Raw genomic sequence first — 27,902 nt, 5'->3', positions numbered from 1 at the left:
ACCGCCCAAGTCCAACATCATGTCGACAAAGTACGCGCTCTTGTCGCTTCCCCTCGGCGTCTTCGACTCCAGCGATAGAGAGGAAGCCATTTCGTCCCTGCGCGGCACCATCTCCTCCGACAATGGCTCCGTTCTGCCGTTCAGCATCCCCGACTTCAAGATCGGTACCCTCGACGCTCTCGTCCAGCAGGCGGATGACTTGGCCAAGCTCGAGGCTTCATGCCAAGCTGTCGTGGCCAAGGTTGGCGACTCACTAAAGAACGTCCTCGAGGGTGACGAAGACCGCATCGCTCAGTACAAGATGGTCAATGATAGTGAGATGCGCCCGTGTCTATTCCGCTGGCCCATCGCTAATTCTTGCTGGCAGAGCCCACCGATCAGTATCTCGGTACTTTTAGCTGGAACAGGATCCGATACCGAGCTGACAAGTCCCTGGGCGAGCTCATCAGCACGCTACAGAAGGCAGGCTTGTACTCGCTATTATCTGGCACTCAACTAGCTAACCGATACTCTTAGGAGCTTGCGACCGTTGACAACGACGTGAAAACAAAGTTCAATCAGTATAACTCGGTCAAGACAAATCTCGCGACCCTGCAGCGTCGCCAGACGTGAGTGGACCTGCAGCCTGGCTTTCATCTTGCTCTAGCTAATAAATGGCAAAATAGTGGTAACCTGTCGACCAAGTCCTTGACCCCCATCGTCGACCCGTCTCTCCTAATCCAGGACTCCGAGTACATCGAGACGCACCTCATCGTCGTGCCGGCCAACTCGAAGAAGGATTTCATCAAGAGTTACGAAACACTAGCCCCCATGGTGGTCCCTCGATCGTCGGTTCAAGTCGCCCAGGACGAGGAATTCGTCCTGTTTGCCGTCGCAACTTTCAAGAAGCACAGCGCCGAGTTCCTGGCAAAGTGTCGAGAGCAGAAGTGGACGCCACGCCAGTACAAGCACGTTCAGGGTGGCCGAGAAGAGGAGCAGCGAGAGCTCGACCGAGTCACTAACGAGGAGCGCAAGGTGTGTGGAGAGGCTCTGCGCATGGGACGCACGGGGTGGAGCGAGAGCGTCATGATCTGGGTTCACGTCCTGACATTGCGCGTCTTTGTCGAGGCTGTTCTCCGCTATGGACTTCCCCTGGATTACGTGACCGCCCTGGTCAAGGTGGGTTACCCAATCTGGAGGTTGCTAGCTTTGGCTAATATGAGTTTTAGACGACAACCAAGCTTGCGCCCAAGGTCAAGACGGCGCTGGACTCCAACTACTCATACCTTGGAGGTAACGCATTCGGCAGGGATAAGCGTGGTAAGATCACCAAGGACGACGCTGCGTTGAGCTCGGAGATGGCAGCGGCGGGATTCCAGACCGGAGAGGGCCACGAGTACACGGCGTACGTCTACTACGAAGTCGAGTTTCCTTGATGACGGCAACGACTAGGATGAGAAGGAACGAGAAGAGCACGGGGGGACAATAGAACGAGTCGCATGCATGCAAGAACGCCTGTATTCTACCCTATCATCATGCCCAGGAGTGACGACAATTGTGGTCGCCATGGCAGTAATATCCGATCTATATTTTGAAATGCAAAAAGCACGACCGCTCGCTAGGGATCTAGTGCTTGGTGAGGTAGCCCTTCTCGTTGAGCCAGTCAACAATCTGGGCAACACACTCCTCGACCGACTTCTCGTGGGTCTTGATGGTGATCTCGGGGTTCTCGGGGGCCTCGTAAGGGGCAGAGATGCCAGTAAACTCCTTGATCTCACCGGCGCGGGCCTTCTTGTAGAGACCCTTGGGGTCACGCTGCTCAGCGACCTCGAGAGGCACGTCGACGTAGACCTCGACAAAGGGGATGGCCTCGTCGCCGCCCTGGGTGGCCTGGGCGTGCAGCTCACGGGCGACCTGGCGATCGGCCTTGTAGGGGGAGATGAAGGAGGTGATGGCGATGGTGGAGGCGTCAGCGAAGAGCTTGGCGACCTCGGAGATGCGGCGGATGTTCTCGTTGCGGTCAGCCTCGGAGAAGCCAAGGTCCTTGTTGAGGCCGAAGCGGACGTTGTCGCCGTCGAGACGGTAGGCGGCGACGCCCAGGTGGAGGAGGTGCTGCTCGAGGGCGGTGGCGACGGTCGACTTGCCCGAGGCAGAGAGACCGGTCAACCATATGGTGAGACCTCGCTGGCCGCGGAACTGGTTGCGCTCACGGCGGGAGAGAGAAGGGTGCCAGGTGATGTTGCTGGAGGATGTTAATGTCATTGAAGTTGGTGATGGCGGGGTAAAGGAGAGTTTTTGGAGGGGCAAGTAAACAAAACTGAGATGAGCAGGGGACGGGGGGAATCACTTACGTAGCCATTGTGAATGTAGGGAATTGAGGGTATAGAACGACAAGCAGAAGAAGAGGAAGACGAAGAGGAAGAGGAATGAATCTACAATGAGAAGAATGGAGAGAAGGACGGGAGTGTTTGTTTCAGAGGAAAGAGATGGAGACTTGTACTTGAGAAAATTATCTTCAACAGTTCCGATGCCGGCTTTATTCTTTCCCTATCGACACCTCCCACCAAGGATCTACGCGCCGTCTTGCGTCGGACAATAAAACTCGTACGGCGACTACGCAATGTCGTGATCGGGCCATCGGTCCCCCGTTGCGCATCGTCGGCGAGCGTCCAACCTATGAGAGAGCGGGCTTCAGGATGGCGTCTTCGATGGCTCGCATGGCATTTTCACTCCTCCCACGCTTATTGCGTACAAGCTCCAGCGCGTGACGGGCCCTGAGTGGCTGCGCGGGGGGCTCTTGTCCATGGACGGCTTGTCCCTTATTCCACGCGCCCGGAACTCGGCCCCGCAGAACGACGTGGAATGGATAGAGGGGGCGACTCCCACTTGACGACGGACAAGACAACTGAGAATAAATGGCAAGTTAAAAGTCTCATTTAATAATGTCTCACTCCTCTATTGAGTGACGACTCAAGAGATCCTTCGCTCTATAATTACAAGACGTATTTGTAAATGTTCCGCCTCTTGCTTCTATCATGGTCGTTCCCTTCCTTGTCCAGGGTTCTAACGTTAGTTGGTATCCATTCATGGCTATATGCGCCATTGTATAATTCCCAATGTCTGTCGCTCGCTCGCTCAATCGTCATCACATGATCATGTCGCGGTTTCTAACCAATCTTGGGCATCACCTGTACATCTGTCAGTAAATATGTCGTGTGTCAAGCAAGAGAATATCATCCACATACCGCAGCGTACTTGGGCGAAATGAACAGTCCCTCGGCCTCGGCCAGGATGGTTGGCTTCTCGCCCGGCTCTGCCAGCAGTTCGATATGGCCCCTGACCCAGGCCTTACGGCCCTCCACCTTGTATGTTTCTGCTCTCAAGACCAGGAAGCTCCCCGCAGGCGTCGGCTTGCGGTAGTCGACGTTGAGGTTGGCCGTTACGGCGATGTTGTGAGGCAGCGCGCCAAACGAGCATCGTCCTAGACCCTCATCCAGCATCGTAGCCAGGAAGCCACCGTGGACGATGCCAGGGTGGCCACAGAGGTCCTCTCCCACGTATGCCACCGACACGAGCTTCTTTCCCTCGGGTGCGATCCATGCGTACGGCGGCACGGGCATCTTGCCTTCGCCGATGAGTGCCCCGCCTGTCAGGCTCCGGCTCCGATACGAACCGGGCATCTTCATGTGTGGTCGTGACTCGGTGAGGTTGGGGTCGGCTCGGAGCTCTGCGATGAGCGGGTGCTTGTTGATGGTCTCCTCCACCATGCGCGCCTCCTCGGCGTCAGCGACGAACCGTCGCAGGCTCTCCTCGTCTGAGTGGAAGCCCATGCCGTTGGAGTGCATCGTGTACCATGTTCCAAAACCTCCAGCCGTGCTAGCTCCCAGGCCGGCCACCAGCATGGCTGCTGCTCTCTTGAATGCGCCTCCGGCTACTGCTGCCGCTGCTGTGATTGACGTGTTCGGTCAGTATCCATATGTCGTAGATTTTTTTTTTTTTGCGCCGTGTAAGTGCCCTGGCAAACTTACCTGGTGTCGCATAACTCCGTGTCTGTTGACCAGCACGGGCGAACCGCCTAGCCGCCTGGCCTGCGAGACGACCATTGCGAGCAAACTGCTGAGAAAACATGTCGACTTCTTTTTATTTTTTTTTAATGATTTTCTTTGCCTGGTCTGGCGGTTGCAAAAGGAGAAATTGCGAAAAAGAGCGGCAAAGAATTGCTTCGCCGCCCTCGGCCTTTGATAAGATTTATCGGTCTTCGCCCCTGCCGAGGCGGGTACGGATAAAGGCGCATGACCTCGGCATGCATTTAAGCGGTACAGTTCGTTCCTCTTTGTAACGTCGCAAGGAAAAGGAGCGAGCGAGTGACGCTTGCCCCAAACGGTCACCCGGGGTAAAGCAAGGAGAGGCAGGCACGGGCAGGTACCTATCCCGGTCACTCCAGGTCCCAGGTGACGTGGGTTCCGCCCAACCAGATTCGCTGCACGAGCTTGTGAGACCTTGTCTGTTAGAGATGATCACGGCCGCTGACGACATGCGTGCTTGCGTTTGTTTGTCTTTTTTCCCTGTTAATTTGTAACAAGGCTTGGAGATGTGATATGTTAAAAAGCATTGAGCTTCCCCTGATTGAGCTGCAAAAGTTTCCCCTCCAATACACTCAACTTTTGCCTACCTGAACACTTACAATGGTATGAATTGTGTGAATGCGCCGTTTTATCCTAGGAAGCTAGGTATTGACCAAGTGCAGGCTACCGCTGAGACCGTTGATCTGGGCCCTGCCCATCCTCCCAAGGAGGACGCCATTTCTGCCTTTGAGCAGATTCTCCCAGAGCTCAAGAAGAGCCTCATTCACCTTCGCCATGAGTACTCGAGTGAGTTGATGAGCTTTGTAGTTGAAAACACACTCTGACCGTCTCTAGAGCACGAGACAGAGTACTTTGAAGCCGCCGTGAGTCTAGAGAGTCACAAAACATGAACATAGCTGATTAGACAAGAAACACCTCTCCGATCATGACCTCGCTGGCTTCGGCCCCGACAATTTCGAGTCGGTCCGCGTCGCTACGTCGGCCTACGGTATCCACCTCTTCGGCAAGCTCCGCATCCCCGCCCTGTCCGAAGACGGCCCCGCCTATCTTCACTTCCGCGCCTTCATCGGCGGCGGCGACGAGCCCGCCAAGCTTCACAGCATCCACACCGAAGAGCGCGACGACCCCAACGGCGGCAAGACGTTCCGCGCCATATTCACAAAGGACGATGAGCTCGAGTGGTTTGATACCTAAGAAATGAGAATTGGTCTTGTCTTTGTAGCAGCGTGGGTATGCCACGGCGCATCTGCCTCTTTTTACTCCTGAGCCCGAATCTATAGCTGCTGAATGAAAAATAATCGCCTTGCTTTTGCCATATCCAACTTTGTATGTGCCTCTTACATGTCCTCCTCTCCCGCCAGGAGCTCGGCGTAATCGTCCACCGACGCGAACATGGGGAGATCCTTGAGCTGCCTGCGTCTCGACTTGGGCTTCTCGCTCTTGGCCTCCTTGACCTCGAATCCGTCCTCGTCCTCGCTGAGTATGGCTCCACCCATCTCGTCGTCAGAGCCCTCAATGTCGACACTCATGTCGTCATCGTCCTCACCCATGTCGCTATCCAGAGAAAGAGCCGGTGAAGATCCTGCGTCAGAAGCCATATCCGAGTCGTCCAAGTCGAAACCAACATCCGAGCCCTCGTCATCAGGATCAACACCAGGCTGTGTCGACACCAGGGCCTTCCAGATCTCGTCTTCTTGCTCGTCATTCTCCTCACCATCACCCTCTGCCTGCGCCTTCTTCTTGGTCTCCCTAGACTCCCTGTCAACCTGCTGGAAGTACTCGTGGAAGAAGATATCCTCGGCAGCAACGTCTTCCGCCTTCTTCTTCCAGAACGCGGCAGAGTTGACAGAAGGTGTAGCTGCCGCAGGTCCTCGACTTCCCAGCCAAATATCGCCAAGATCCTTGGCAGCCCGCAGAGGCTGCATGATGGACACACCCTTGGAAGCATCGGCTGCCTTGGGGTTGCGGTAGACAAACTTGTCTAGGAATCGGATGAGCGAGTGGCTGTCCAGATCAGGCTTCTGCGCCTTCTCATTTGGTGATACTATAGATGATGCATAGAGTGTGACCGAAGGGTGGTAGTGACCTTGGAGAGGGATCACCTCCCACAAGCAACTCTGGTTGGCGTTACTATACTCAGGGTCTCGCTTTCGGCCATCGTACACGGGTCGCTCGCTTCCAGGCTTGTCATCCAAGCTGGACTCCTCTGGCTCATCCAACAAAGTAGAGAGGTCAGGGAATGTCTCTCGCAGGTGACTAACAACATAGAGGAGGCCACATGTGAAGGCAGGCTGGTGCACGCCCGCAATCTGAACCATGCGCTTGGCAAAGGCCTTGACTCGGCGGCTGTCGACGTCGTTCTTGAGCGCACGGAGGAGCAGGTTCAGGTAGAGAGCCTGCTTCGACGAGGTAACCAGTCTTGGGTCCAGAAGAGACTCGTAAAGAGTCTTGTAGAATCTGTCGTTGGCGAGGTTTTTTGAAGATGAGATCTGCTGGATCAGGAGAAGGGCCTGGATGCCTGTGTTGAAGTTGGCCGAGTGGGCAATCTTGAAAAGTGTGTCAAGGTGTGACTCCATGCTGTTGCACTGTTAGCTATATTTCCATGTTACGGGCGTATTAGTTCAGAGGGACGTACGCAGCTTCGTTGCCAACCATGAAGGGGGCTGCACGGTTGACACCAGTCAAAACGGCCGACACAAGCTTATCAGCTGCCTCTGTCTCGGGCTCCGTGGCCACGGGCTTATTGGGCTTGCCACCCCTCTTGCGAGGTCTCCTGGCCAACTTCTTCTTAATCGCTTCCTCATCCTCTGGCTCCTCGGCCGGCTTCGATTCGGTAGGAGGAGCAATGCCCAGGCTTCCGGTCTTGAGGATAACGGTGAAGAGCTCGAAGTAGATGCGCATCAATGTTTCGGCGAGCGCAGGCTCCTTGGTGCCCAAAATGGTCTGGTTGAGAGTGTTGATGGCGTAGTACTTGGATCGGTGGTCCTGGGAAGGATGGAGAAGAATCTCCTGTTCGATTGTTCGCACAATGATTGGCTTCATGCCAGGATGGGAGTTCTGCATCTGAAGCAAGAGATATGATGCTCGAGAAGAGATCTTGCGATCTCGATCACCAAGCTTATTAACCAGCAATCGGAGAAGGTTGGCCTCCTGCTCAGGCTTTTCCTTGAGAAGACCATAGACAAAATCGAGGGCGCGAGTACGGGAATAATCAATCTCATCCGAGCACCAAGACTCAAGCAGTTGAATGATGCGGAAATATGTCTCCTTCAGCCAATCCTCGTAGATCCAAGCAATTAGGTGAGCAGATGTGATCTTGCCGGGCAAAGGCTTGTCGCTGGTCCAAGTCGCCGCAGGAGTTCGCTGCAGAGTGCCGAGCAAGCCAGGCTGAGTTTGAAAGGTACGAAGACGACGGTCCGCAGGCAACAAAGTACCGGGACCAAGCAAATCAACAAGCGCACCGATGGCACCAAGAGCTTGACCTCTGCTCTTCTTGGAGGCCAGACTCATGAGAGCATCGAAGGCTCGGATGTTGTGAATAGGGGATTCTTGGACAGCGAGGGTGAGAGCCGAGACCTTGTCGGTAAGCGTACCCGAAGACATGATTGTCGACAAGAACTTGTGAGAGGACGAGGCAAAGACGCTGGTCCTGTACTTGGCGGCATCCTCCTCCAAAAGCTGCTGTGCATACTGCTTCAGAGCCTCAACAGATCCCTTGAATGAGCTGGGCCCATCGGCGCTCGGTCCTGGCAGCTTTCGCAGCTCGGCGGCGTGCCAGTCTGCCCTGGGCTCAAAAGCCTGCGTTACTGTTAGTCGTCAGAGACATCACTAACCTGGCGAGTCAACTTACTAGGTTGCCAACTTTTTTAGGGATGACATCTTTCGTCTCCTCCTTCTCCTCCTCCTCTTCGTCCTCCTCAAACTCGTCCTCGTCCTCATCACCCTCCTCTTCATCATCGTCCTCGGCCTCCTCAGCCTCTTCCTCATCGTCGCTTGCTTCGCTCACTTCAACCTCTTCGAAGCCGAGCTGTTTGGAAAACGCGGCGAGCTCATCCTTCAAGCTCTTGTCGACGGCCTTGGAATCCTGGACGAAAGCTTCATCTTCCGAATCAATGTCCTGGATGAGCTCCAGATCACGCTCATCACCGCCCAGAGACTTGATTTCCTCCAGGAGAGTCTTGTTGTCGATCTTGGAGCCCTTCTTGTCGGAGGCTGAACCCTCGGAGTTGCGCTGCCTCTTTTGGTGCTGGTCGCCTGCGGCCTTCGTTGGGGGCTGCTTGCGCTTGTGATCGTTGGAAGTCAGCTTCTTGTCAATTGAAGACGTCAGCTTGTCCAGGCTCTTCTCGTCCAGGCCTGAGCCATTCAGCGAGCGTCTATGGCCTTTGCCCTTCTTGGAGGGTTTGGCCATGGTGTCAAAGTTGGGTGAAGGTCTGAAAATCTCAAATGGAAATTCTCAGTGAGAATGCGACCAGAGCTCGAACTTTTTTTTTTAGCGGTGCAGTTTTTCCAGTCGCGACCCACGTCACTGCGCTTAGCGCGTCTAATCGCGCTAATGCGAGCTACGGCTTCCAGCGGCAGAGCCCACTAGTCTCCGGTAGACGGAAGCTCTTCCGATCCATCAAGCCTAAATAGCGATTCACCGGCCGCTTCGACCTGGCAATGGTAGCATAGGTTGACTTTGAGGGCGAGGAAGTCTACAAGTCATGATTGCCCCGAGGTTGTTCCGCCTCAGTGGCACTGTCGCTCGCAGAAGCCAACTGAACCTTCAACTGAGAGCTCTCTCGGTCTCGAGCGTAGCCAGAGCTAACCTCCCTCGCTCCACCCTATCGACGACATGGGTGCCCACTGGTGGTATGACGGCCAGTGATGAGGAGTGTCAGTGGTTCATCTCTAGCTTGGGAGTGATATCTGAGCTAATTGGGTTGTAGTTGGCCATGGAAAACTCATTCGAGGTGGCTTTCTCCGTCAGGTATGTCCCAGTCTACCTGGCCTATGAAGAGTAACCAGTTACTAATTCTGCCTCATAGGCTCATTCTGGTATCTTTCAACTACTTCCTATGGGTCTTCGCGTTCAGGACAAGATAGAGAAACTACTTGACAAGCATATGCATTCAGTTGGTTTGTGACCTTTGCTGGTTGAGTCCCGCCCATTACTCACATGATTCTCTCAAGGGGCCTCACGGTTATCTCTGTCAACCATTTCTTCAGAAGAGCTATGGAGAAAGAGCGATAGGCTAGATCGCGTTGCACCAGAGGTGAGAATATGAGGTTTTATCAAGTAGCGTTGGCTAATTTAGCAAGCTCTTTCGACTCGCCGATCGCAAAGAGGTGCCTCTTATTCTCTCCCCTACACACGAGGAGGAAATCACCACCCTCGTAGCCAGAACTCTCAAGTCATATAAAGACTTGCCCATCCGGCTGTACCAAATTAGTTCGACAGCCTTCATTACTCTTCAACTTCCCAGCTAACCAAGTTCCAGCTCGGAAGTATCGAGATGAGCGTCGCCCCCGCCACGGTCTGCTACGTTCCCGAGAATTTCTAATGAAGGATCTGTACACTTTCGACCTAACAACAGCTGCTGCTATTGAAACATACGGCCTAGTATCTGCGGCGTACCGTGCCTTCTTCTCAGAGCTCAAGCTACCGTATCTTATCGCCGAGGCCAGCTCAGGCGACATGGGAGGTGACCTTAGCCATGAGTACCATCTTCCTAGTGCTGTCGGCGAGGACACAGTTGTAAGCTGCGAGTCTTGCGGATACACTGCCAACGATGAGGTTGCGACGGCACGAGCGCCCTCTGCGAGCAAAGATACGGTTGCGATTTCGGCCTCTGATATTCGTGTCTGGCGGGGCATCTCCAAGGACCGAAAGGTTCTTATCAACGCTTGGTACCCGCAGTCTTCTGAGGCATTCTCGGAGAGCGGTCTGAACCTACATGCGGTCAAGTCAGCGGTTAGCGAGCTCGACACCAGCATTGATGACCCTCTCCCATTCTGGAGCGAGGCGCTCGAGAGTGGGAAGCCAAGGGTTATTAATGTTGTCGATGCCAGGCTCACGCCAATGTTTGAAAGCCTTCGGGGACAACTCCCTCTTTTGCCCAAGACCCTCGAGTCTCATGAGGTTGAGCATTCCACGGTTGGTGGCGCAGGCTCGGCTGAAGCACTGAACCTGGTCCGCATCACTGATGGTGATGGCTGCCCTCGATGTGAGGAGGGGACTCTGAAGATCCATCGTGCCTTGGAGTGTGGCCATACATTCCACCTTGGAACTCGCTACTCGGTACCGCTCGACGCATGCGTGTCTCTTCCGCAATCAGAACTCCCCAAGGTTGCCAAAGAGGAAGGCCTCACCCCGGGAAGTCGTGTGCCTGTTCAAATGGGATGCCACGGCGTTGGAGTATCAAGGATCTTTGGCGCCGTGGCTGAGATTCTCGCCGATGAGCGAGGACTAAACTGGCCACGAGCCATTGCCCCGTTCGAGGTGGCTGTCATCCCAACACCTGGACTCGACAAGGAGTCGGTAGAGATTTATGATAATCTTGTGGCTGGAAGCAGCTCACAGCCTGGCCTTGACGTTGTCCTCGATGACAGGAAGCAGTCATTTGGCTGGAAGATGAACGATGCTGACATGGTTGGCTATCCCGTCGTCGTGATCCTTGGCAAGGCATTTAAGAAGGGTGGTCTTTGCGAGGTCCAGTGTAGACAACTCTCGGTCAAGGAGAATGTCAAGCTTGAAGAGCTGCCTCGTTTCATCTCTGGTTTGCTGGATCAACTATAGCGAGAAGAGGAATTAGAGCACATTGTAAAGTCCATGTATAGTATTTATTGTATCAAAACAAATGAAATGAAGCGTGTCATCTACCTAGTCATAACTCGTATTTCAATTTCTTGTTGCACTATTCGTCGAGTATCACAAAGTTGTGATGGTGGTGAAGACATCCCCGTTAGTAGAATTGGCAACCCCACGTCACAATATTCATGAAGGCGAAAACTGGAGGGGCATCACGACAAGCAACTCACTCTCCTCCTCCGGCGACCACCTACCACGAACTATCCAGCGACGAGGCACCATGTCGGGAAAACAAGAGACAAGTACGTTTTCCTGAAGCATTTGCGATCCCCCGTGGATACCACCGCTGACCTCTGCGCGCACAGTCAACCTCGACACGCTCGAGCCCCAGCAGCTCGCCCAGGTTAAGAAGCAGTTGGACGAGGAGCTCGAGCACCTGACGACGTCCTTCGCCCAGCTCCACGGCGCCCAGAACAAGTTCAAGGAGTGCCTGCGATGCGTGCAGGCCCGAGCTGCCGCCCCCAAAGGTGCGATTTCATTCCTCCTAGCCGCTGCCTTTCGCGCCACCGCCCCCATCGCTCGAGTCCCCGCGATCCGCCAACAAACATATAATCTAACATATTGCAGGGTCCAACTCTGTCCTGGTCCCCTTGACCAACTCGCTATACGTCCGTGGAGAACTTTCTGATGCCGAGACTGTTCTGGTAGATGTCGGAACTGGCTTCTTGGTGGAAAAGGTGGGTGGCCTAGAGCCCACTATCAGGCCGAATCGCTGACTGACGGCCATGTAGAAACTCAAGTCCGCCGAAAAGTTTTATGAGGGCAAGGTTGAGGAGCTCGGCAACAACTTGAAGGATCTGGAAGTCATTGTGCAACGAAAGCAAACCAATGCACGGACGATTGAGGAAGGTATGTCTCACTACTGACAAGTTGTTTGCTCATTGCTAATACGGTGAACTAGTTCTGAGGCAAAAGATCATGGCTGCTCAAGGGCAAGGTGACCAACAGCAGGCATGAAGCTCACAACAAGGCTAGCCAATCCTTTGTGACGCAGTAGAAAATAGATAGGATCTCGGGGAACGAGGAGCTCGTGGAGACGACACAGCCAGCAAGGCCAGTCGATGCCTTTTGATGCACGCTACTGCGAAGCGGCACTGGCATCTGCTCTGCTTAGAAGAGCCTGGACCTCCAGGATGACCCGGCAGAAACCTCCGAGCCTCGACTTGAGATCATGGCCCTCATCCGTCCAAATGTTCTCCAATCCTTCACCCCAAACCTTCCGTCCTCCGCTCATGTGGTTGACACTCTCCTCCCAATGAGGCGCGTACAATGCAACACTCCATGTAACCTCAGGGCCTCCTGCTGCGCGAAACCCATTCACAGTCTTGGTGACACTGATCTCAAGCACATACGAACTGTCCTTGTATGGAAATCTCGCCGAAGATTTGACCCGGATCTGTTTGATTTCATCTTCAAGGGCCGCAAGTTTGGCCGTGTTGACAGTTGGGACTGCGAGAAGAGTTTCTTTGTTGACATTTGCGGTCAAACAAACTTTCTGGGCGAGGTCCTTGAAACCAGTTGCAACGTCCACCTTGTCCCAGGCATCGACTCTAAAGTTCCAGTCGTATATCCTACATAGCAAGGCGCGTCAGATCATACGTACGTCTCAGATGTAGAGAACTTACATGTCAGGAGCAACTACCGTCCAGTTCAGACGCCCCCAGGTCTCGGGTCTAGTTGCTCGGACCATGGAAAGCTTCATGTTCTGCCCGGGGATGCAGTTTGCGTTTGCCTTGATTTCCTGGTCCTCAGTGACAACAGTGAACTCGCAGGTTCGCTCAACATCCTTAAGGGCTCTGCAAACATGCTGCTCTGGTTTGACGAGGAACTGGAGAATCTTCTCCGCCTTCTCAGCGTTTGGCAGTCTTGCCGAGGTTAGATATGATTGTTAGATGGAAAGAGTTGGTAGATTGCATACCTGGGCTCGAAACTGGCACCGCCACGGACAGAGTACATGTCCATGAGCTTGGTAAAATTGCCAATGCTAACTTCGTCTTCAGATCCTTTCTTCTTCTTTCCGATGATCAGGTGGCCAAAGTTGATACGAAATGTCATATTCTTGCTGACCCCCATCAAGCCCTCGGCTGAGATTGCCATATCAGAGGCAAGCTGGGGTAGATGGTCATTCATGGACGACATGTTGCTGACCAAAGATGGGCTAGGGGAGAGAAAGGCTGGTCGTTTCCCAAGCTCGACTGATATCATGTCACTGATGATAGCGTTGGTTGGTCTTTGGACCAAGAAGCGAACAGAAGCATGTTCATTGGAGAGGCGCATATCTCGAAGGGCCCAGTTGATAGCCCGAAGCGCCTCTTGGAGGCGACCGATGGATTCGCAACGAAGGTCAAGCACGTTGGGCTTCACACGGGTAATGTAGACCCCATACTGCCTGCGAATACCGTCGAGGGCTCCCGGTTCATCCAGTTCCGGGGGGAGCAAATGTTTCCCAGGGATAACTTGTGTCAACTTGGTGTCCAGGTCAGTGCTATGTGCCAGAATGGGTTATCATGCTTACCTGGATGAGGTGCTTGTCGGCGGGCGCGGGGCCCAGAAATTCATCATACTCAGCCTGGCGGGCTTGATTTCCCCAAGTTTGGAAGATGGACTTGGCAGTGGGCATATGGTCGCCCTTGGTGTTTGCGAAAGAATTATGCTTTGCAGCCCTAGGAGCGGGAGCCATGCCCGGCCTGAAGCCTCCTTTCCCCTTTCCGATCTCGCCTGGCATGGTGCTTCCTTTCGCCAAGTTGAACAATGTCGAATGAGAGAGGCGAGTGGGAAGAGGCGAAGAGAAACCGGTGGGGGGACCTCAAAGGCTTGTAGTGTTGTTGTTGTGTTGAGTTATGTTGACAGTGAGTACGAGAGAGGGGGAGAAGTCCCGGGGGGATAAGGTCGAATCCTTAGGCAAACATTTTCCTAAAATGTTGGTCACTGAATAATTGAAGGTCCGCATGTTTAGGAAGGCAGGCAAGAAAAATAGGGAGGCCCATAGCTGCTTCCTGTTTGCAGTTCAGCGCCTGTGTAGGCAAGTTCGCATCCATCCCCCCGCGTCGTGTCAATAGTCGGGTACCTGCAGCTTCCCGTCTTGGGCCTCAAATCCCTGAGTGAGAAGAGCTCAAAAGAATACAAACATTGAAAAAGCAATAAAATATCATGTTGAAAATTACTATGTGCAATCAAATACCATCGTTTGTTCGTTCCGGGGGAGTTCGAGGTCAGGGGTAACACTCGATTGGTGCATGAGTGCGTTCGCACAAACCGGGGCCTTGTACAACCTCCCACGACTTCCACCTTCCACAACGACAATAACATTTATCATGCAAAGAATCGAACAAGAACCAGGCAACAAACATCTCAACCTTCTGACCTCCTCTCAAGAACCCAGCCTTCGTCGCCAGGCATTCTCACGTCCCCAAAGAAAGGAATTGGCGGTTTCTCGCGAGTGCGCTCGCACGACACTCCTCGATCGATCCATGATATCGCCCTAGGGCAACTTTGTCGACTAGTTGACCTGTACATCGTTAGCTGCTCGACTCAAAAGTCGGGGGGCGGTCGAGTCATGATGACAGGGCCATCATCGTTGTCATCCCAGTCCTTTCGCCACACGTTGGACGGCTTCCAGACCTCCTGACGAGCCAGGAGAAGGGCAGTAAGATCAACGCTGGCCGGTGTTTCGGGCGTATTCTGAACATGGCTCACCTTGACAATGTTTCCAGCATTGAGCGAGTCCCGGAAAGAAGGCTGCTTGCGGACGGTACGGTTGGGGAGGGCTTCGGCAGGAAGACCAAGATGGGTCGAGATCTTCTTTGCGCCATAGTTGATTGCAATGGGCACGTACTTGTTGGCCATGTTCTTGGCAGCGTTCAGAACCGTGGGGCCAAGCTTCTGCACGCCAGTCTTGATGAAGTCGATGATGCCCTCGGTCTCGCCACTGTTGTTGTGCGTGACCTGCAGGCGCTCCAGCTTCTCGCGGGGAAGGGTCATCAAGGCCTGGAGCGCCGTGTCTGCCATCAAGGCGCGCTTGAGGAGAATACGGGTCGCCTCTTCGTTGGGACTGACGCTGTCTGACATGGACTCGCTGCGGAGCAGTCCCCCCAGCGATCCGACAACACCTGAAAGGGCACCACTGGCCACTTTACCAACAATGGGGACCGCAGCCTTGCCCACGGTGCTGATGACAGATCCAAGCCAGCCCCAGCCTCCCTCTGCGTCGGCGAGCGGGCGGGTTGGTCCATACATAGCCTGGACAAAGGCAGCTTCGGCACCACCAGCCTCATGGATCGAAATGCCAAGGTCGCGGCGCTCGGGAAGCAGAGTGCTTTCCTGGCCCTGGCGAGTGGTACCAGTGGTGGTCCTTCCCAGTCGATGAGAGGCAATGTCCAGAGCACACTCTATGAGGCCTGGGGTAAGCACAGGAGCCAAGGCATCAACGTTGAGAGCACTGGTCGACCAGATATCCTTCATCTTCTTGATGACTTCCTCATGCTCAGGGGACTCGTTGGCCGACAGGATCGCCTCAAGGGCTGCTTCGGCAACCAATGCCCGAGCAGCAATGGCATCATCATCGCCAGGCATTCCAGACATGCCACTCTCAGACTGCATACTCTCTCTGGTGAGTTTTCCGAGGAAATGCCCAGCTGCCATGCCGGCGAGCGAACCCATGGGCCCAAGCAGAGAGGAGGCGATGGGAAGAACTGCAGAGCCCACTCCCGCTACTGTCCTGAGGGTCTGCATGAACTCGGCTTGGTCACCAGAGGGAACACTGCTTCGGTTCTGGCCACTGGTCACTCTCCCGTTCAAGTCTTTGCTGGAGCTGATGTTGTCGAAGCCGCTACTGTTGAAACCGGTGTTGTTGAAGCCAGTGCTAGTGAAGCCTTTGTTGTTGAAGCCATTACCGTTCAACCCAGCATTGGCATAGCCGCCCTTGTCGAGGCCGCTGGCGAGACTGCCTTTCAGACCCGTGGCCGAGGAAGAGTTGCCGTTGGCCTGGCAGTCAATCGACTTGATATTGGCAGCAGTTCCGAACGCTTGCTGACCGATGTTGAACAGGGCAATGAAGGCATCATAGTTGTTTCCGTACACGCCACCGATGGCGTTGCCCGAGTTGCTCTTCTGGCCACCACCACCATAGCAGTGTGTACCGATGCTGGTAAACTGCCCACGAGCCTTGCGCAGGATCGGGGCGCCCGATTGTCCTAGTTGCGAGATTAGAACCAGGTGGATACATATTCAAGGGGGAACAGGGACCTACCTCCGAAGGTAGAGACTCGATACTCGACCATGTTACCAGGGCTGGCAGCCAAGTCGAAGTCGGTCTTTGCGAACTCCTCGTACATCTGGGCACCCTTCTCATCTTCGCCATCGGCATCCCTGAGGGACTTGTCACCAGGATAGCCAACAACGCCGAGGACGATGCCCTGGCCTGAAGGGGGCGTCTTGGTGAAGTTGAAGGTGTGGAGGTTTCCAGTGAATGGGCGGTCGACCTGGATGAAAGCAACGTCGCGGCTTCGGTTGTTGGGCGACTCGATCCACTCGGCCGTAGAGACAACATTGAGGCCATATCGAGCCTGGACAGCCGAGGTCTTGACAGAGTCACGGCCGTTGTAGCCGATGTAGCACTTGATCTGGTCGGCGGGACCATATCGGTATCCATGGTCGTAGACGACGTGTCCAGCAGTGACAAGAAGATCCGGGCGAATCAGCCAACCAGTGCCGATCATCCAAACGGCGCGGCCAGTAGTTCTGTCATTGAACCTGGACTGGATCTTGACGATGGCTGTTGTTGGCTGTCAGCAAAGGTGCGTCTTCAAGCGAGGAATGAACTCGACTCAGGGGCACTTACAGCGGTACTTGCCACCCTCTTGGAGATCGCCATGATCAACCAGGACACGCTCATCCTCTCCGATGATGGATTCAGCGTCCTTGCTTCCATCATCAGGGAGCTTGACCGACTCTGCGGGATGAGACGAGGTGGGAAGATCAAGCTTCCAGGCCGCAGCACGGCTGGGGGAAGCAGTACCAAAGCTGGAAGACATGTTGAAAAGATGAAAATGGGTTTGAGACTGAAGTGTCTTTGGAAAGTGTTCACAAGTTGTGTTTGCTTGGGAATTTGTGTTTGCGTTTGTGTTGAGGAAAGGGACAATGTTGAGGAGGGCAGCTCGCCCCTTTATATCTTGCGATTTCCTCTTATCCGCGCAATGTTTTCCCCTTCAACACTCTTTCTTTCACCATCTTCCTGTTGGGTCCCTACAGGCCTCCAGGGCTCACAAACCGGGCAAAGATGCTCCGAAGCCTCATACGCACGAGTGGTTTTCTGAAAGCCAACCCCAGCTCAGATCGAGCCGGCGGCAAACTGTGAATGGCATCACATCAGCTAGCCACTGTTTCCTCATTCTTCTTTTGGCGAGACAGCATGAAAAGCTATTCCGAACAAGGAGCTTCTTCCGGCAAAAGTGTCATCATCTGGGCTGAAGGAGGGGGGCTGGCGGCAATTCAACGAGCATCTTTGAAGACCGAGACTCTTGTTCTTGAGCAGCTGACGGGTTCTGAGTAAGACATGGCCAGTTGAAAGTCAATAGTTTCTCGTCGATCTCGTTGAGGTGATTCTTGGTGTATAGGGGTGCCTGCCTCAATGGGCGGCAAAGTGCAGGTGGAGAGACATGAGTTGCTAGTCGGGCTTGTCATGCAGTGAAGGATCGCGAGTCACAGTCAGTAAGGCTTCAGCTCTCCAGTGACAGCCCAAAGAGGCCAAGATGGTTGCCATCTCCACAGTTTTATCCTATCTCGGTGTAAGTAGGTGGTTGAAGAGGGAGATAGATGAAGCGGGAGTGGCACACTTGATGAATCTGTTTGTAATGATAACCAATTCGGATCAACTCCGAGAAGGCTCCGTCTCGAATTAGTTACCGGTCACTTGTAATTGATTCAGCCATTGTGCGTATTGGGCGGCAGGCTATGATTGCGTTCATGGAGGCATCCAGATACAGCCCCGAGGCGTCAAATAAACTACACCTGGAGCAGCTGAATAACATGAGACCAGGCTGTCACAGAAGTAACCGTCTAAGCCATGGTCGATGTCATATCCATCAACACGCAGCAACCGATTCTGCAGCAAAAGTTACCCGGTACCTGTTCCAGCTGTATCCCCGTAGCCATGCGTTCTGAGAGATCATGTCTCGAGGCGTGTCTAACCCTACAGCAACGCTGCCTTGTGGCACCGTGGGGGACTTGCTCCCCTCAGCTGCGGCAGGCCAGCCACTCTTGACCTCTTGGGAGTGATATAGACGGGTATCTGCCCTATACGGCCCAGATGGCTGAGACCTGTGGTGGATATAGGCCTGATGCGGGGGACGGGCCGTCATTGGTATTAATGGGGAGATGGGTCTAGAATGGCAATAGTCACGCTTGGCTGCAGGTACGGTATGCAGTTCCTGAGATGGCAGCAGATCCGATGAAGCAGGCTCTGGGAGTGACTTTTTGTGCCTTGCATTCAAGTACCTTTGATGCGTTGCGTAAAGTCTGGCTGCACTGCATGTAAATGGCTTGGGCTTGGCAGAGGCGTTGGAGTTGGAATTGGGTTCAGCTGGCTTCGATGTGGTAATTGCAATTGTACAAGGGCACAAGAAGCATAAACTGATACATAGAGGTCAAGAGACATTGTTGAGCGGAATTTCAAGGACATGGGACGTGCTTGATAGCTTGGATCGAGAAAGGGGAGAAGTCGACTGAAGTTATCGACGGCCATTGCATAACTGCAAACCCCCGGTACGTGCATATCCTATAGCAACCACCTTCTCTATCTCGTCGCGTCTCCCACGACGCGTAAATCGTCTCGACTGCGCTCATCACCAGCAAGGACACAAAAATGGCCCCCGTCAGTTCAGCCAAACGCCAATTACCGGGCGCATCCCAAAACGACTTTGAAGATGAACTCGCCGGTGACGAACCCTCGTGGGAATGGATCTACAACACCAGCCCGACGGCCGAGAGGAGCGACGAACCCCAGAGCGACCGAAAGCGAAGGAAAGTCACGGGGGACAGGATTGTCGGGGCCAAGATTGGCAGGTTCGAGTGTCGGATCGGTGATATCGTCATGCTCAAGGCTGACGGGTCCAATGAGGCTTGGGTCGCCTTGATCTGCGAGTTTGTTGAGGATGATGGTGAGGGAGAGAAGGCGGCCAACTTTATGTGGTTTTCCAGCGAAAAGGAGATTCGGAATAAGGATAAGAAGCGGTCCGACTACTACTGGGTAATTCTTGATGGCATTTTTTGCATTGAGAACTCTCTAACATGGCCCAGAACGAACTCTACATCTCTCCATCATGGGATATCAACCCCCTGGCCTCGATTAACGGCAAAGCCAAAGTTACATCCCTCGACTCCTTCCTCTCCAAGTACCCCCAAGGCCGTATTCCTCGAAACAACCCCGAGTATGGCAAGACGTTTGTCTGCCGGCGAGGCTGCAACACCCGAACGGCGACATACACGGACGAGTTTATCTGGGAGGAGGTTTACCGCGGCGAGGATGACTTGTTCACCATGATGGACATGATCAAGAACGGCACCAAGGCTACTCGTCGTCGTAGAAAGGCGAGAAGTCCTTCGCCGGCGGATACTACGTATCACCCACCACAGACTCCAACCAAGACGGGACGAGGTTCGACAGTGGCCACGCCAACTTCTCGGAGAAGCCAAATTGAACCCGGCTCCCGTACCAAAAGGTTCGTTAATAAGAAAATATCCACTTATAACCGTCCTTTTTACTGATTGAGAATAGGAGTACAAGCAAGAGACTCGAGTTCACGCCGCTAGCAACTCGGAGGCTGTCGCCAAGCCAAGTTGAAAACTCGCCATTTCAAATAGCCCGCTCACGTCTGCACGTTTCCTCTGTTCCTACAAGTCTCCCCTGTCGAGAGGGAGAGTTTTCACTTGTGTACTCTCACCTCGAAGCCGCCATCTCAGACGGCACTGGTAACTGTATCTACATCTCAGGCACACCAGGAACAGGCAAGACGGCAACAGTACGCGAGGTCATCTCTCGACTGGAGGAAGCTGTTGGCGCAGACGAGCTCGATGACTTTATCTTCGTCGAGATCAACGGCATGAAGATCACGGATCCTCATCAGTCATATACCCTTCTTTGGGAGGCCCTCAAGGGTCAGCGAGCCAGTCCGGCTCAGTCTCTGGATCTCTTGGAACGAGAGTTCAGCAACCCCAGCCCACGTCGTATCCCTTGCGTGGTACTCATGGACGAGCTTGATCAGCTGGTGACCAAGAACCAGGCTGTCATGTATAACTTTTTCAACTGGCCAACCTTGCGACACAGTCGTCTTATTGTCCTTGCAGTTGCCAACACCATGGATCTGCCAGAGCGAACTCTGAGCAACAAGATCAGCAGTCGTCTAGGTATATCATCTACTTGCTACATCCTTTGAGGCTATTCACTGACATGATCCAGGTCTCACACGAATCACGTTCCCCGGTTACAACCACGAACAACTCATGAAAATTATTCAATCACGATTAGAAGGAGTCCCTGGAAACATTGTAGACCCCGACGCCATTCAATTTGCTAGTCGCAAGGTTGCTGCAGTCAGCGGTGACGCCCGAAGAGCTCTCGATATCTGCCGTCGGGCAGTCGAGCTTGCCGAGGCAGATGCCCCTGGCGATCCAACCACCCCCAGCAAGCGAGAGCGATTGGCAGAGTCCCAGGGCCAGCCAAGGGGCGTTGGGCGTGTCACTATCGCCACTATTAAAAAGGCCATCAACGAGGCCACCACGAATCCCGTCCAGCAACACCTCCGCAGTCTCCCACTCATGTCCAAACTCCTCATGGCCGCTCTTATGATGCGCATCCGAAGAACAGGTCTCGCCGAGACGACGTTTGGCGAGACTCTGGATGAGATACACAGAGCAAGCCTCCGAGCTCCGTCTGCGCTCCCAGGCGTGGCGGCGGTTCTCAACAACGGCCTCAAGGGCACGCAGACAGGGACTATGCGCCCCATGACCAGGCCTGGCCACATCCACACGGCGGCGCTCGAGCTGGTAGCAGCTGGTCTGATCAACCTCGAGGCGCAGCGCGCGGAGCGGTCGAGTAAGCTACGCCTGTCAATTGCAGACGACGAAGTGAAGATGGCCCTTCGCGATGACGGGGATCTGAAAGCATTGGGTATCGGCGTATAATAGATGTAATAATAGAGCCCAGCGAGGGCGTCCCGTCCCAGGACACACACATACGGTCCTTGTATTAGATGTTCCACCTTTCTCTGCGTCTGTCTGTCTTAATACTTCCTTCTGGCCAAGCTTGGCTTCCAGTCTAGGGGATGTGTCTCCTCTGTCGCAGTCTCATCCTGCTTCCATATTTTGACTATACCTGTTAGTTATATTCAATAATTTGATGAGTTGTTGCAACTTACTAGTTTTATCGGCCTCACCACAGATCAGACGTAATCCTGATCTATCAAATGTCGAACTCATGATACCCGCCTCGGCATCTAGGGAGCCGGGCTGGGCTGTTGTATCGAGTGACTGGAATCTGTGGCCAGTCTTCCAGTCCCAGAAGCTCATTGAGCCATTGTCACCTGTAATCAAACCATTAGCTATTGGGAGGACACATAAAGCTGTGCGCTTGCTGCTCACCTCCTGTGAAAAAGACATTTTGCTCATTGACGCTCATGGTGTTGATAATGGCATTATGACCCTCGAAATTCTGCATGAACGCACCCTCGGGGCACTTCCACTGCTTGATGCTCCCCGTGCTACCACTAGCAAAGGTAAACTCTGAAGGGTGCGTCGCCAGGGCGCGGACGCCCTTCTTGTGGTGGGTGAGCACACCCATTGTCTTTCCGGCAGCGAGATCCCAGAGGCGCACGGTCGAGTCGAGGGAGCCGGTGATGACCTGGGGGTCGGCCTCCTGGCAGACGAGGTCGGCGACGGTCTGGGTATGGCCTGAGAGGACGTGGATGTTGCTTCGGGTGCGCATATCCCAGACACGGGCGACACCGTCGCGACCACCTGTTACGAGCACGTCGAGCGTCGGGTGCAGAGCGAGGGTGTAGACGCCGCTGAGGTGGCCGTGGTAGTGACGAATGACCTTATTTGTCTCGAGATCCCAGCACTTGACCATCTTGTCCTCGCCACAAGAGAAGAGGTATGGGTGGCGTGGGGACACGGCGAGGCCGCGAACGGTGCTGATGTGACCAGTGAGTGTCAACCTCAGAGAGCCCGTGGCCAAGTCCCAGATCTTGATGGTTCGGTCACCAGCACCACTGGCGAACCACTTGTTGTTAGGCTCAACAGCCAAACTGCGCACCCAACCCAGATGACCAGAAATGACCCTCATCAACTTCCACGGCGCGTGCCATTCAGGTTTGGGCTGCTGGAAGGCTGTCGCTCCCCTCGTCGTGAGGCTCATATTCTGCGGCGTGCTCTCTGCCCTAGCTGCCGACGATGCACCACTCTTGGAGCCAGGCGCACCTTCAAGAAGCTTCATGGCTGGCCTTGCTGGCGCGCCGGGCTTGGCGACCTTCTTCCCGGGCTGCTTTGTAGGAAGCTTGGCGGTAATTGATGGTGGGAGCGTCTCGACGTGGGCGTACTCGGCACGGAAGCGTCTCTTCGTGATGGGATCCTCGGACGCGTCGTCGGTCTTTTGTCGCTTCGCGGACGGCGGCTCGGGGGCTTGGGCGTGCGCAAAGAGCGTTCTTGATACTGTGGCATTTTGTGCGGCGAGCGCGCTGAGCTGTAGCGCGTCTTGAGGTATCTGAGGCGTCTCCATGATTTTTGTCGTGGTGGTTTTTATGTTGAAGAGAATGGAGGATGGAAAAGTTGATGGCAAAAGTTGCGACTGGGAGTTGTCAATGTTGAAAGGCTGGGCAGCCGCGTGTGGCGTCCAAGCGCCACAGTTGAATCTGTGTGGCTAACAGCTTGTTGTACGTAAGGTGAGCTACAGCCTATGAATGTGTGTCGACCTCCCCAAGAGCATGATCTCTTCTTTCATGATTTTTCTGTTGAATCATCTTAAATATTGAATCTACTGCTATATTTCACTTTGTCGCCTTTATTGCAAAGCCAAAATGGCCAGTGAAGACAAGTTTCCTCTGCACACGGCTGCTCGCGAGGGACAGGGTCAGTATCATGTACATCTGTGCGCCCGTTGGATCAGCGATCTAATATGTACCCGACAGTATCTGTCGCTGAGGGATTGCTCAAGGTTGGTAATAATTTCCCATGTACGATATCTCATATATTAACAAATTCATAAGTCGGATCCGAAACTCTCGCAGCGAAAGGATGACGATGGTCGATATCCCATTCACTGGGCGGCCTCTTCCAACAACTTGGACATTGTCCAGCTTCTGGCCAACCAGCGCAGCTTTGACGCAGATGTTCAGGTTGGTTCACATATGATGGCCTGTATGATAAAAGTGGCTAAGCTGATTTCGAGGATAGGATGAGAGTGGGTGGTCTCCTCTCATGATCTCGGCTAGTGTCCCCGACAGCGAGGCTGTTGTGAAGCTCCTCATCGCCAAGGACGCCGACGTCAACCTCAAGAGTAAGACCCTTCCACACACCCTGGGATCTTCAGAAGCTAACACGACCAACAGATACTAGTGGACAGGTAAAAATCCGTCACCAGATGTTGTAATGCCCCATCTGACTGGTCTTGCCTGCAGACTGCTCTTCACTTTGTAGCCTCAAAGAAGAACCTCGACATCGCCCGCATCCTCATCGACAATAGCGCCTCGACACGCTTCCGCGACCGCCGGGGCCAGTATCCCATCCATCGTGCTGCCGCAGTCGGTTCCGTCCCCATGGTCACGCTCCTTCTCAAGAACCGGAGCCCCCTGAATCCTACCGACAATGAAGGATACACTCCTCTACACCACGCCGTCGCAGAGGGCCACGGTACGCAGACCATCACGCAGCCTTCACTCTCAACCCCCGCTAACTCAAGTCAAGGAGACACCGCTGTCGCCCTCCTCAAGGAAGGCGCCGACTTCACCATCAAGAGCAGCGCAGAAGAGCTGGCTCTGGATCTTGCCCCAGACAAGGAAGTATGTATAATTAGAGAAATGACCCGTCATACAGACGCCCTCCGTCTAACTTTTCAACAGGTACGCAATTATATCTTGCAGGGTGCTGAGCGCGAGGGTATTGAGCTGTCGGGGTAGCTAGGTACCTAGGAATACATAGATGTCAGAAAGAATCGCCAGACATTACAACCACCCGTCGTCTATCCATTCAAGCGCGCAGCAGCTGGCTAGCTGCTTATTTCACCGTCCGCTCTACTAGCTCTCTGTACATCTCCTTGACGTCTTGCACGTCGGCCTTGAGCTCCTCGACGAGCTCGCTCTTCTCGCCCAGCATCTCCAACGTTGTCTGGTATCGCGAGTTGAGGTCTTCCACTTCGGCCTCGAGCTGAGTCACTCGCGCCGTAGCACTCTTGCCAGTTTCCAACTCTTTCATCAGGCCAACCATGTCAGACCGCGCCTCATCTCGCTGGCTGCACACTCGAGCCATCTCTTCCTTAGCAGCCACCTTTTCAGCCTCCAGCCGCCGGATCGCGGCGCTCATTCTCTCAACAAGCTGTACCGATGGGCCAGCTCCAACAGTTGATACCGAAATCATGTCTTGAGCCACATTACGAGGGGAGGATGGGTCGCCATCTTCAAGACCGAAATCCCTCTCTGGTGGGGGAGAGGCTGCTCGTGGCGATTCGCTGGGCGGTTCAAAGGGGGACAGCGGTGGCATCATAGGTCCGCCAGTCGACAGCGCACTCGGCCGGATCGGGGGCTGGCTCGACATTCTTCGACCGAAAAAGAAACCTTCGCCGGCACTATCGGGCTGGCTTCCAGGCGTTGGAACTCGGCGAGGCGCTCTCCCTGGCACAGGCAGGCCAATGAGGTCAGAGCTAAAGGTTCGAGGAACAGAGAGCAGTGGCGAGTCAGGGCGGCTCTGAGTCCTGGGCGTAGTAACCTCGTCTGCCCATTGTCGTCGCTCGACTTCGACAGAAATCTCCCTGCTCGCAGCCCGCTGCTGCTTCTCGAGATCGGCCCGGGCTTGTTCAAGTGCCGTCTCGGTTGTCTTGTGCTGGGTCCTGAGCGTAGCCAGTTGCTCGCGGCATGTCTCCAACTCCTGTTGAGCGGTCGTGAGGGCAGGGCTGACGTCTTGCAGCTCATCCTCGAGGCGCTTGCATCGGCTGGCCTAATGACATGTCAGACGATGCGCCATGGTTTCAATGGGTTTCAAGGATATGAGTTTACTTACCGAGTCTCGAGCCTTCTTCCGCATCTCTGACTCTCGCCGTTGCGCCTCATCTCTCTCCTTCTCAAGGTTGGCTGCCTTTGTCAGGAGTGACGCTTCGATGCCTTGCCAGTTCTCGCTGGCCGAGGCGTACTGTGACTGGAGGGTCTCAATGTGTCGTATCAACTTGATGTCTCCTCCTGAGCCCGAGGACGCTTCCTCAGCAGCTACTCGCATGGCCTCGAGCTTGCTCTCGGCCGCCCTCAGCTCCAGTTTAAGCTCTTCCTCGACGTTGCGGCCGCGTTCAACGGCTCGATCAAGCTTAGCCTGCCAATCTATCTCATCTAGACGCGCCTTCTCGGCCAATGCCTCCTTTTCTGCTCGTAATGTTGCAATTGTCTCCTCAAGCTCCGTCTGTCGCTTCTTTTCAGCAGCCAATGCCTTGTTGAGAGCCTCGGTATGAGCGATCTGTGCCTGCTCCGCCTTGGCCTTGGAATCCTGCTCTAGGCGCCGGTAGGCCTCGTCCTTGGCCGCCTTTTCCTTCTTGAGTGTGTCAATCTCCTTTTGGAGAGCAGCACTCGCTTTTCGCACTTCCTCATTCCGCTTCTCTTGCTCCTCTTTGCTGTTAACACGGTTACGTAGCGACTCAGCCTCAGACAAGGCTTTCTCCTTGCCCTTCTTGAGCTCAGCGACTTGCTTCTCGTTTTCTACGATTTGCGACCGCAACTTTCGGATTGTGGTTCGGTATTTTTGCTCCGAAGTAGAGAGCTTTCGTCCTTCTTCCAGCAGTAGAGCAATCTTCTCGTCTTTTACGGCGAGTTTGCGTTCTTCGCTCCCTGCAGGAGCATCATTAGCTGCCTTCTTGGCGGCTTCTGCAGCGTTCTTTGATAGATATTGTATCTTGGCCTGTAGCGAGTCTATTTGTTCAATGTATTCCTGAATCTCCTCTCGATGGGCACTGGCTTGGTTCGCGTCTTGGTCACTTTGCGCAGTCTCCGTCGGGGTTTCTGTGTCGGGCTTCGGCGTCTCGGCGGGTTTCTCGTCATGCTGCTCCTGAATGGCGTGTTCGGGCTGAGCTGCAGGCTCATCTGGTGCTGGGTCGTCTGGTGTATGAATTTTGGGAACGGAGTCGACAGTGGCCTGCTCGGAGGTAGCTGGCTTCGGAACTTCTTGGTCTTTTTCGTCCTCCTTCGAGGTGACTGCGTAATCTTCTGCAGGAACGGGAGGAGTTTCGGCAACGGACGAGGGCTCGGACGGCTGAGGTTGAGACTCAGCAGGCTTGGGCTCTGGTATTTCGGGGGGAGGTTTGGTGATCACCGGTTCTGTACTGGCAGGGCGCTCCTTATCCACCGAGCCACGGGCAGTGTCGATGGAGCTTCGGGGGGAGGATTGTGAGGTTCTCGAAGCCATGGCCTTGGCCAGCCTGGCTTGTAGACGATCATTGGCGCGGTTTGGTTTGTGGGCAGGAGCTGTCGTGGAATCAGGAATCAGCGAGTGATCACAGCAATGAGAACGAACAAGGTCTCGCTAGGACAGAAGAGCAGGAGTAGACAAAGAGAGCGACGTACCAGTGATGGCAGGCTTGGGGCTCGGTGATGGCTGCGGCACCGTCATTCCCTGCTGCTGATGGTACGGCTGTCCCTGGGACTTTTGATGCTCCTCCTCATCAAGCAAGTTATCGAGGCGATTCTCTACGCCCTCAAAGGCCGAGGAGAGGAAGGCCCCCCATCGCGACCCCTTGCCCGGCGCAGTCATGTTGAAGAAGCGGCCAGTTGCTGTAGCTCGTGGATCGTCAACTGGTTGACGCTGGTGCTGATGGTCACCTCATCGGTCGTGTCTGCTGCGGCGGTAGCGAGCGTCGTGGTCGTATCGAGGCGATCGTGGCTGTCGTTGTGATGGTGGGTAGGCAGAAGCACAAGTAGTGGATGTTGGTGTTGAGGTGTCGTCAGCGTGCGACTGGGGATTGCGTGGGTAGGTAGGTAGTGGAGTGAGACCAGCAACGGCAACGTGTAGGGATCTACCTCGTGCTATAAATGGAGGCGCCCTTGCGTCCACGTCGACTTGAATTATCTAAGCGGCCGACTATGAAAAAAAAGATAGAAAATAAGGAAAGATTGTCTGGTTTCTTTGTAAATGGAAAACATTTGGACTGCTGTCCAGAGAGAAGTTTTCAATGATTCAGCTGGTAGCTATCGAGTCCCTCCCTCGGGATGAGGTGTGCCAAGGTGACACCGTACCCTGCCTACAATGAATCCATGTGGCTGACCATTGTGATTCTCTCTCAAGGGAGGACACGGACGGGCTAATTGCATGAAAATGATTGCCTATTCATAGGTGGTTCATAAAGTTGTTATTCATTTATTGCTATTAAAGTCGAACCAACACTTCACTTCTGCCCGCTGCTATCATTGCAGCTCCCAAATCATCACCATCACTCGCTCATACAATCCAAACACAATGGTTCTCAGCCATCCCGCGGCTGTACAATGCATAGATACATTCTAAATCACACACTACTTCACAAACGGGTATAGGTATACATGTTACCCGGCAGTCACCTTGTCCCCTGGGCCGTCAGGGGAACAAGTGCCTACTCAAGCATACATGGACCAAGTACATAGGTATCCATATGTCCATCCATATGCGCAAAATCCAAATTAACCAAGTCAAACACACACATCCTGCAATGCTCCGTTCCAAAACAAACCCAAGAAACCCAGGAAATGCAAAGAGGGAATCTCCACCGCTCT

General features: G+C 54.1%; 13 protein-coding genes across 13 annotated transcripts; 6 read left to right on the top strand and 7 right to left on the bottom strand.

The window, feature by feature from the left end:
* Positions 1 to 19: 19 nt before the first annotated feature.
* Positions 20 to 1,415, top strand: LRP88_07882 (H(+)-transporting V1 sector ATPase subunit C; the record flags this gene model as incomplete). Its single annotated transcript, XM_083244397.1, has 4 exons — positions 20 to 388; positions 517 to 608; positions 666 to 1,158; positions 1,209 to 1,415. 4 exons carry the CDS (start codon positions 20 to 22, stop codon positions 1,413 to 1,415), a joined length of 1,161 nt encoding a protein of 386 aa, XP_083098891.1.
* Positions 1,416 to 1,605: 190 nt separating this feature from the next.
* On the bottom strand, positions 1,606 to 2,338 carry LRP88_07881 (adenylyl-sulfate kinase; the record flags this gene model as incomplete). The annotated part of the gene is made up of 2 exons (XM_083244396.1): positions 1,606 to 2,221; positions 2,331 to 2,338. The coding sequence occupies 2 exons, from the start codon at positions 2,336 to 2,338 to the stop codon at positions 1,606 to 1,608; spliced, it is 624 nt and encodes a 207-aa protein (XP_083098890.1).
* An 808-nt stretch (positions 2,339 to 3,146) lies between these two features.
* On the bottom strand, positions 3,147 to 4,107 carry LRP88_07880 (HotDog domain-containing protein; the record flags this gene model as incomplete). The annotated part of the gene is made up of 3 exons (XM_083244395.1): positions 3,147 to 3,167; positions 3,225 to 3,925; positions 4,008 to 4,107. The coding sequence occupies 3 exons, from the start codon at positions 4,105 to 4,107 to the stop codon at positions 3,147 to 3,149; spliced, it is 822 nt and encodes a 273-aa protein (XP_083098889.1).
* A 557-nt stretch (positions 4,108 to 4,664) lies between these two features.
* LRP88_07879 (uncharacterized protein) lies at positions 4,665 to 5,258 on the top strand (the record flags this gene model as incomplete). Its single annotated transcript, XM_083244394.1, has 3 exons — positions 4,665 to 4,667; positions 4,727 to 4,850; positions 4,969 to 5,258. 3 exons carry the CDS (start codon positions 4,665 to 4,667, stop codon positions 5,256 to 5,258), a joined length of 417 nt encoding a protein of 138 aa, XP_083098888.1.
* Positions 5,259 to 5,401: 143 nt separating this feature from the next.
* Positions 5,402 to 8,472, bottom strand: LRP88_07878 (RNA-binding ribosome biosynthesis protein MAK21; the record flags this gene model as incomplete). The annotated part of the gene is made up of 3 exons (XM_083244393.1): positions 5,402 to 6,641; positions 6,700 to 7,862; positions 7,915 to 8,472. 3 exons carry the CDS (start codon positions 8,470 to 8,472, stop codon positions 5,402 to 5,404), a joined length of 2,961 nt encoding a protein of 986 aa, XP_083098887.1.
* A 295-nt stretch (positions 8,473 to 8,767) lies between these two features.
* LRP88_07877 (proline--tRNA ligase) lies at positions 8,768 to 10,842 on the top strand (the record flags this gene model as incomplete). The annotated part of the gene is made up of 5 exons (XM_083244392.1): positions 8,768 to 8,939; positions 8,993 to 9,033; positions 9,092 to 9,178; positions 9,366 to 9,495; positions 9,545 to 10,842. The coding sequence occupies 5 exons, from the start codon at positions 8,768 to 8,770 to the stop codon at positions 10,840 to 10,842; spliced, it is 1,728 nt and encodes a 575-aa protein (XP_083098886.1).
* A 292-nt stretch (positions 10,843 to 11,134) lies between these two features.
* On the top strand, positions 11,135 to 11,871 carry LRP88_07876 (prefoldin subunit 5; the record flags this gene model as incomplete). The annotated part of the gene is made up of 5 exons (XM_083244391.1): positions 11,135 to 11,156; positions 11,220 to 11,381; positions 11,482 to 11,591; positions 11,646 to 11,763; positions 11,816 to 11,871. The coding sequence occupies 5 exons, from the start codon at positions 11,135 to 11,137 to the stop codon at positions 11,869 to 11,871; spliced, it is 468 nt and encodes a 155-aa protein (XP_083098885.1).
* A 121-nt stretch (positions 11,872 to 11,992) lies between these two features.
* LRP88_07875 (uncharacterized protein) lies at positions 11,993 to 13,657 on the bottom strand (the record flags this gene model as incomplete). Its single annotated transcript, XM_083244390.1, has 4 exons — positions 11,993 to 12,485; positions 12,540 to 12,779; positions 12,833 to 13,380; positions 13,430 to 13,657. The coding sequence occupies 4 exons, from the start codon at positions 13,655 to 13,657 to the stop codon at positions 11,993 to 11,995; spliced, it is 1,509 nt and encodes a 502-aa protein (XP_083098884.1).
* A 788-nt stretch (positions 13,658 to 14,445) lies between these two features.
* LRP88_07874 (uncharacterized protein) lies at positions 14,446 to 16,946 on the bottom strand (the record flags this gene model as incomplete). The annotated part of the gene is made up of 3 exons (XM_083244389.1): positions 14,446 to 16,106; positions 16,163 to 16,687; positions 16,754 to 16,946. 3 exons carry the CDS (start codon positions 16,944 to 16,946, stop codon positions 14,446 to 14,448), a joined length of 2,379 nt encoding a protein of 792 aa, XP_083098883.1.
* Positions 16,947 to 18,775: 1,829 nt separating this feature from the next.
* On the top strand, positions 18,776 to 21,093 carry LRP88_07873 (P-loop containing nucleoside triphosphate hydrolase protein; the record flags this gene model as incomplete). Its single annotated transcript, XM_083244388.1, has 4 exons — positions 18,776 to 19,159; positions 19,210 to 19,631; positions 19,688 to 20,316; positions 20,369 to 21,093. 4 exons carry the CDS (start codon positions 18,776 to 18,778, stop codon positions 21,091 to 21,093), a joined length of 2,160 nt encoding a protein of 719 aa, XP_083098882.1.
* A 98-nt stretch (positions 21,094 to 21,191) lies between these two features.
* On the bottom strand, positions 21,192 to 22,684 carry LRP88_07872 (WD40-repeat-containing domain protein; the record flags this gene model as incomplete). Its single annotated transcript, XM_083244387.1, has 3 exons — positions 21,192 to 21,277; positions 21,327 to 21,491; positions 21,550 to 22,684. The coding sequence occupies 3 exons, from the start codon at positions 22,682 to 22,684 to the stop codon at positions 21,192 to 21,194; spliced, it is 1,386 nt and encodes a 461-aa protein (XP_083098881.1).
* Positions 22,685 to 22,982: 298 nt separating this feature from the next.
* LRP88_07871 (ankyrin repeat domain-containing protein) lies at positions 22,983 to 24,080 on the top strand (the record flags this gene model as incomplete). Its single annotated transcript, XM_083244386.1, has 8 exons — positions 22,983 to 23,034; positions 23,094 to 23,119; positions 23,172 to 23,300; positions 23,359 to 23,461; positions 23,514 to 23,527; positions 23,583 to 23,814; positions 23,869 to 23,963; positions 24,024 to 24,080. 8 exons carry the CDS (start codon positions 22,983 to 22,985, stop codon positions 24,078 to 24,080), a joined length of 708 nt encoding a protein of 235 aa, XP_083098880.1.
* Positions 24,081 to 24,177: 97 nt separating this feature from the next.
* On the bottom strand, positions 24,178 to 26,907 carry LRP88_07870 (uncharacterized protein; the record flags this gene model as incomplete). Its single annotated transcript, XM_083244385.1, has 3 exons — positions 24,178 to 25,113; positions 25,177 to 26,621; positions 26,721 to 26,907. The coding sequence occupies 3 exons, from the start codon at positions 26,905 to 26,907 to the stop codon at positions 24,178 to 24,180; spliced, it is 2,568 nt and encodes an 855-aa protein (XP_083098879.1).
* Between the last annotated feature and the right edge of the window lie 995 nt (positions 26,908 to 27,902).

Source organism: Fusarium phalaenopsidis, assembly GCF_050370095.1.
Source record: "Fusarium phalaenopsidis strain FUZ10S chromosome Unknown contig_32302, whole genome shotgun sequence".
Classification (NCBI taxonomy): Eukaryota; Fungi; Ascomycota; class Sordariomycetes; order Hypocreales; family Nectriaceae; genus Fusarium; species Fusarium phalaenopsidis.
Note: the sequence above shows the minus strand (reverse complement) of the source record. Positions and strands in the feature narration are given on the sequence as shown.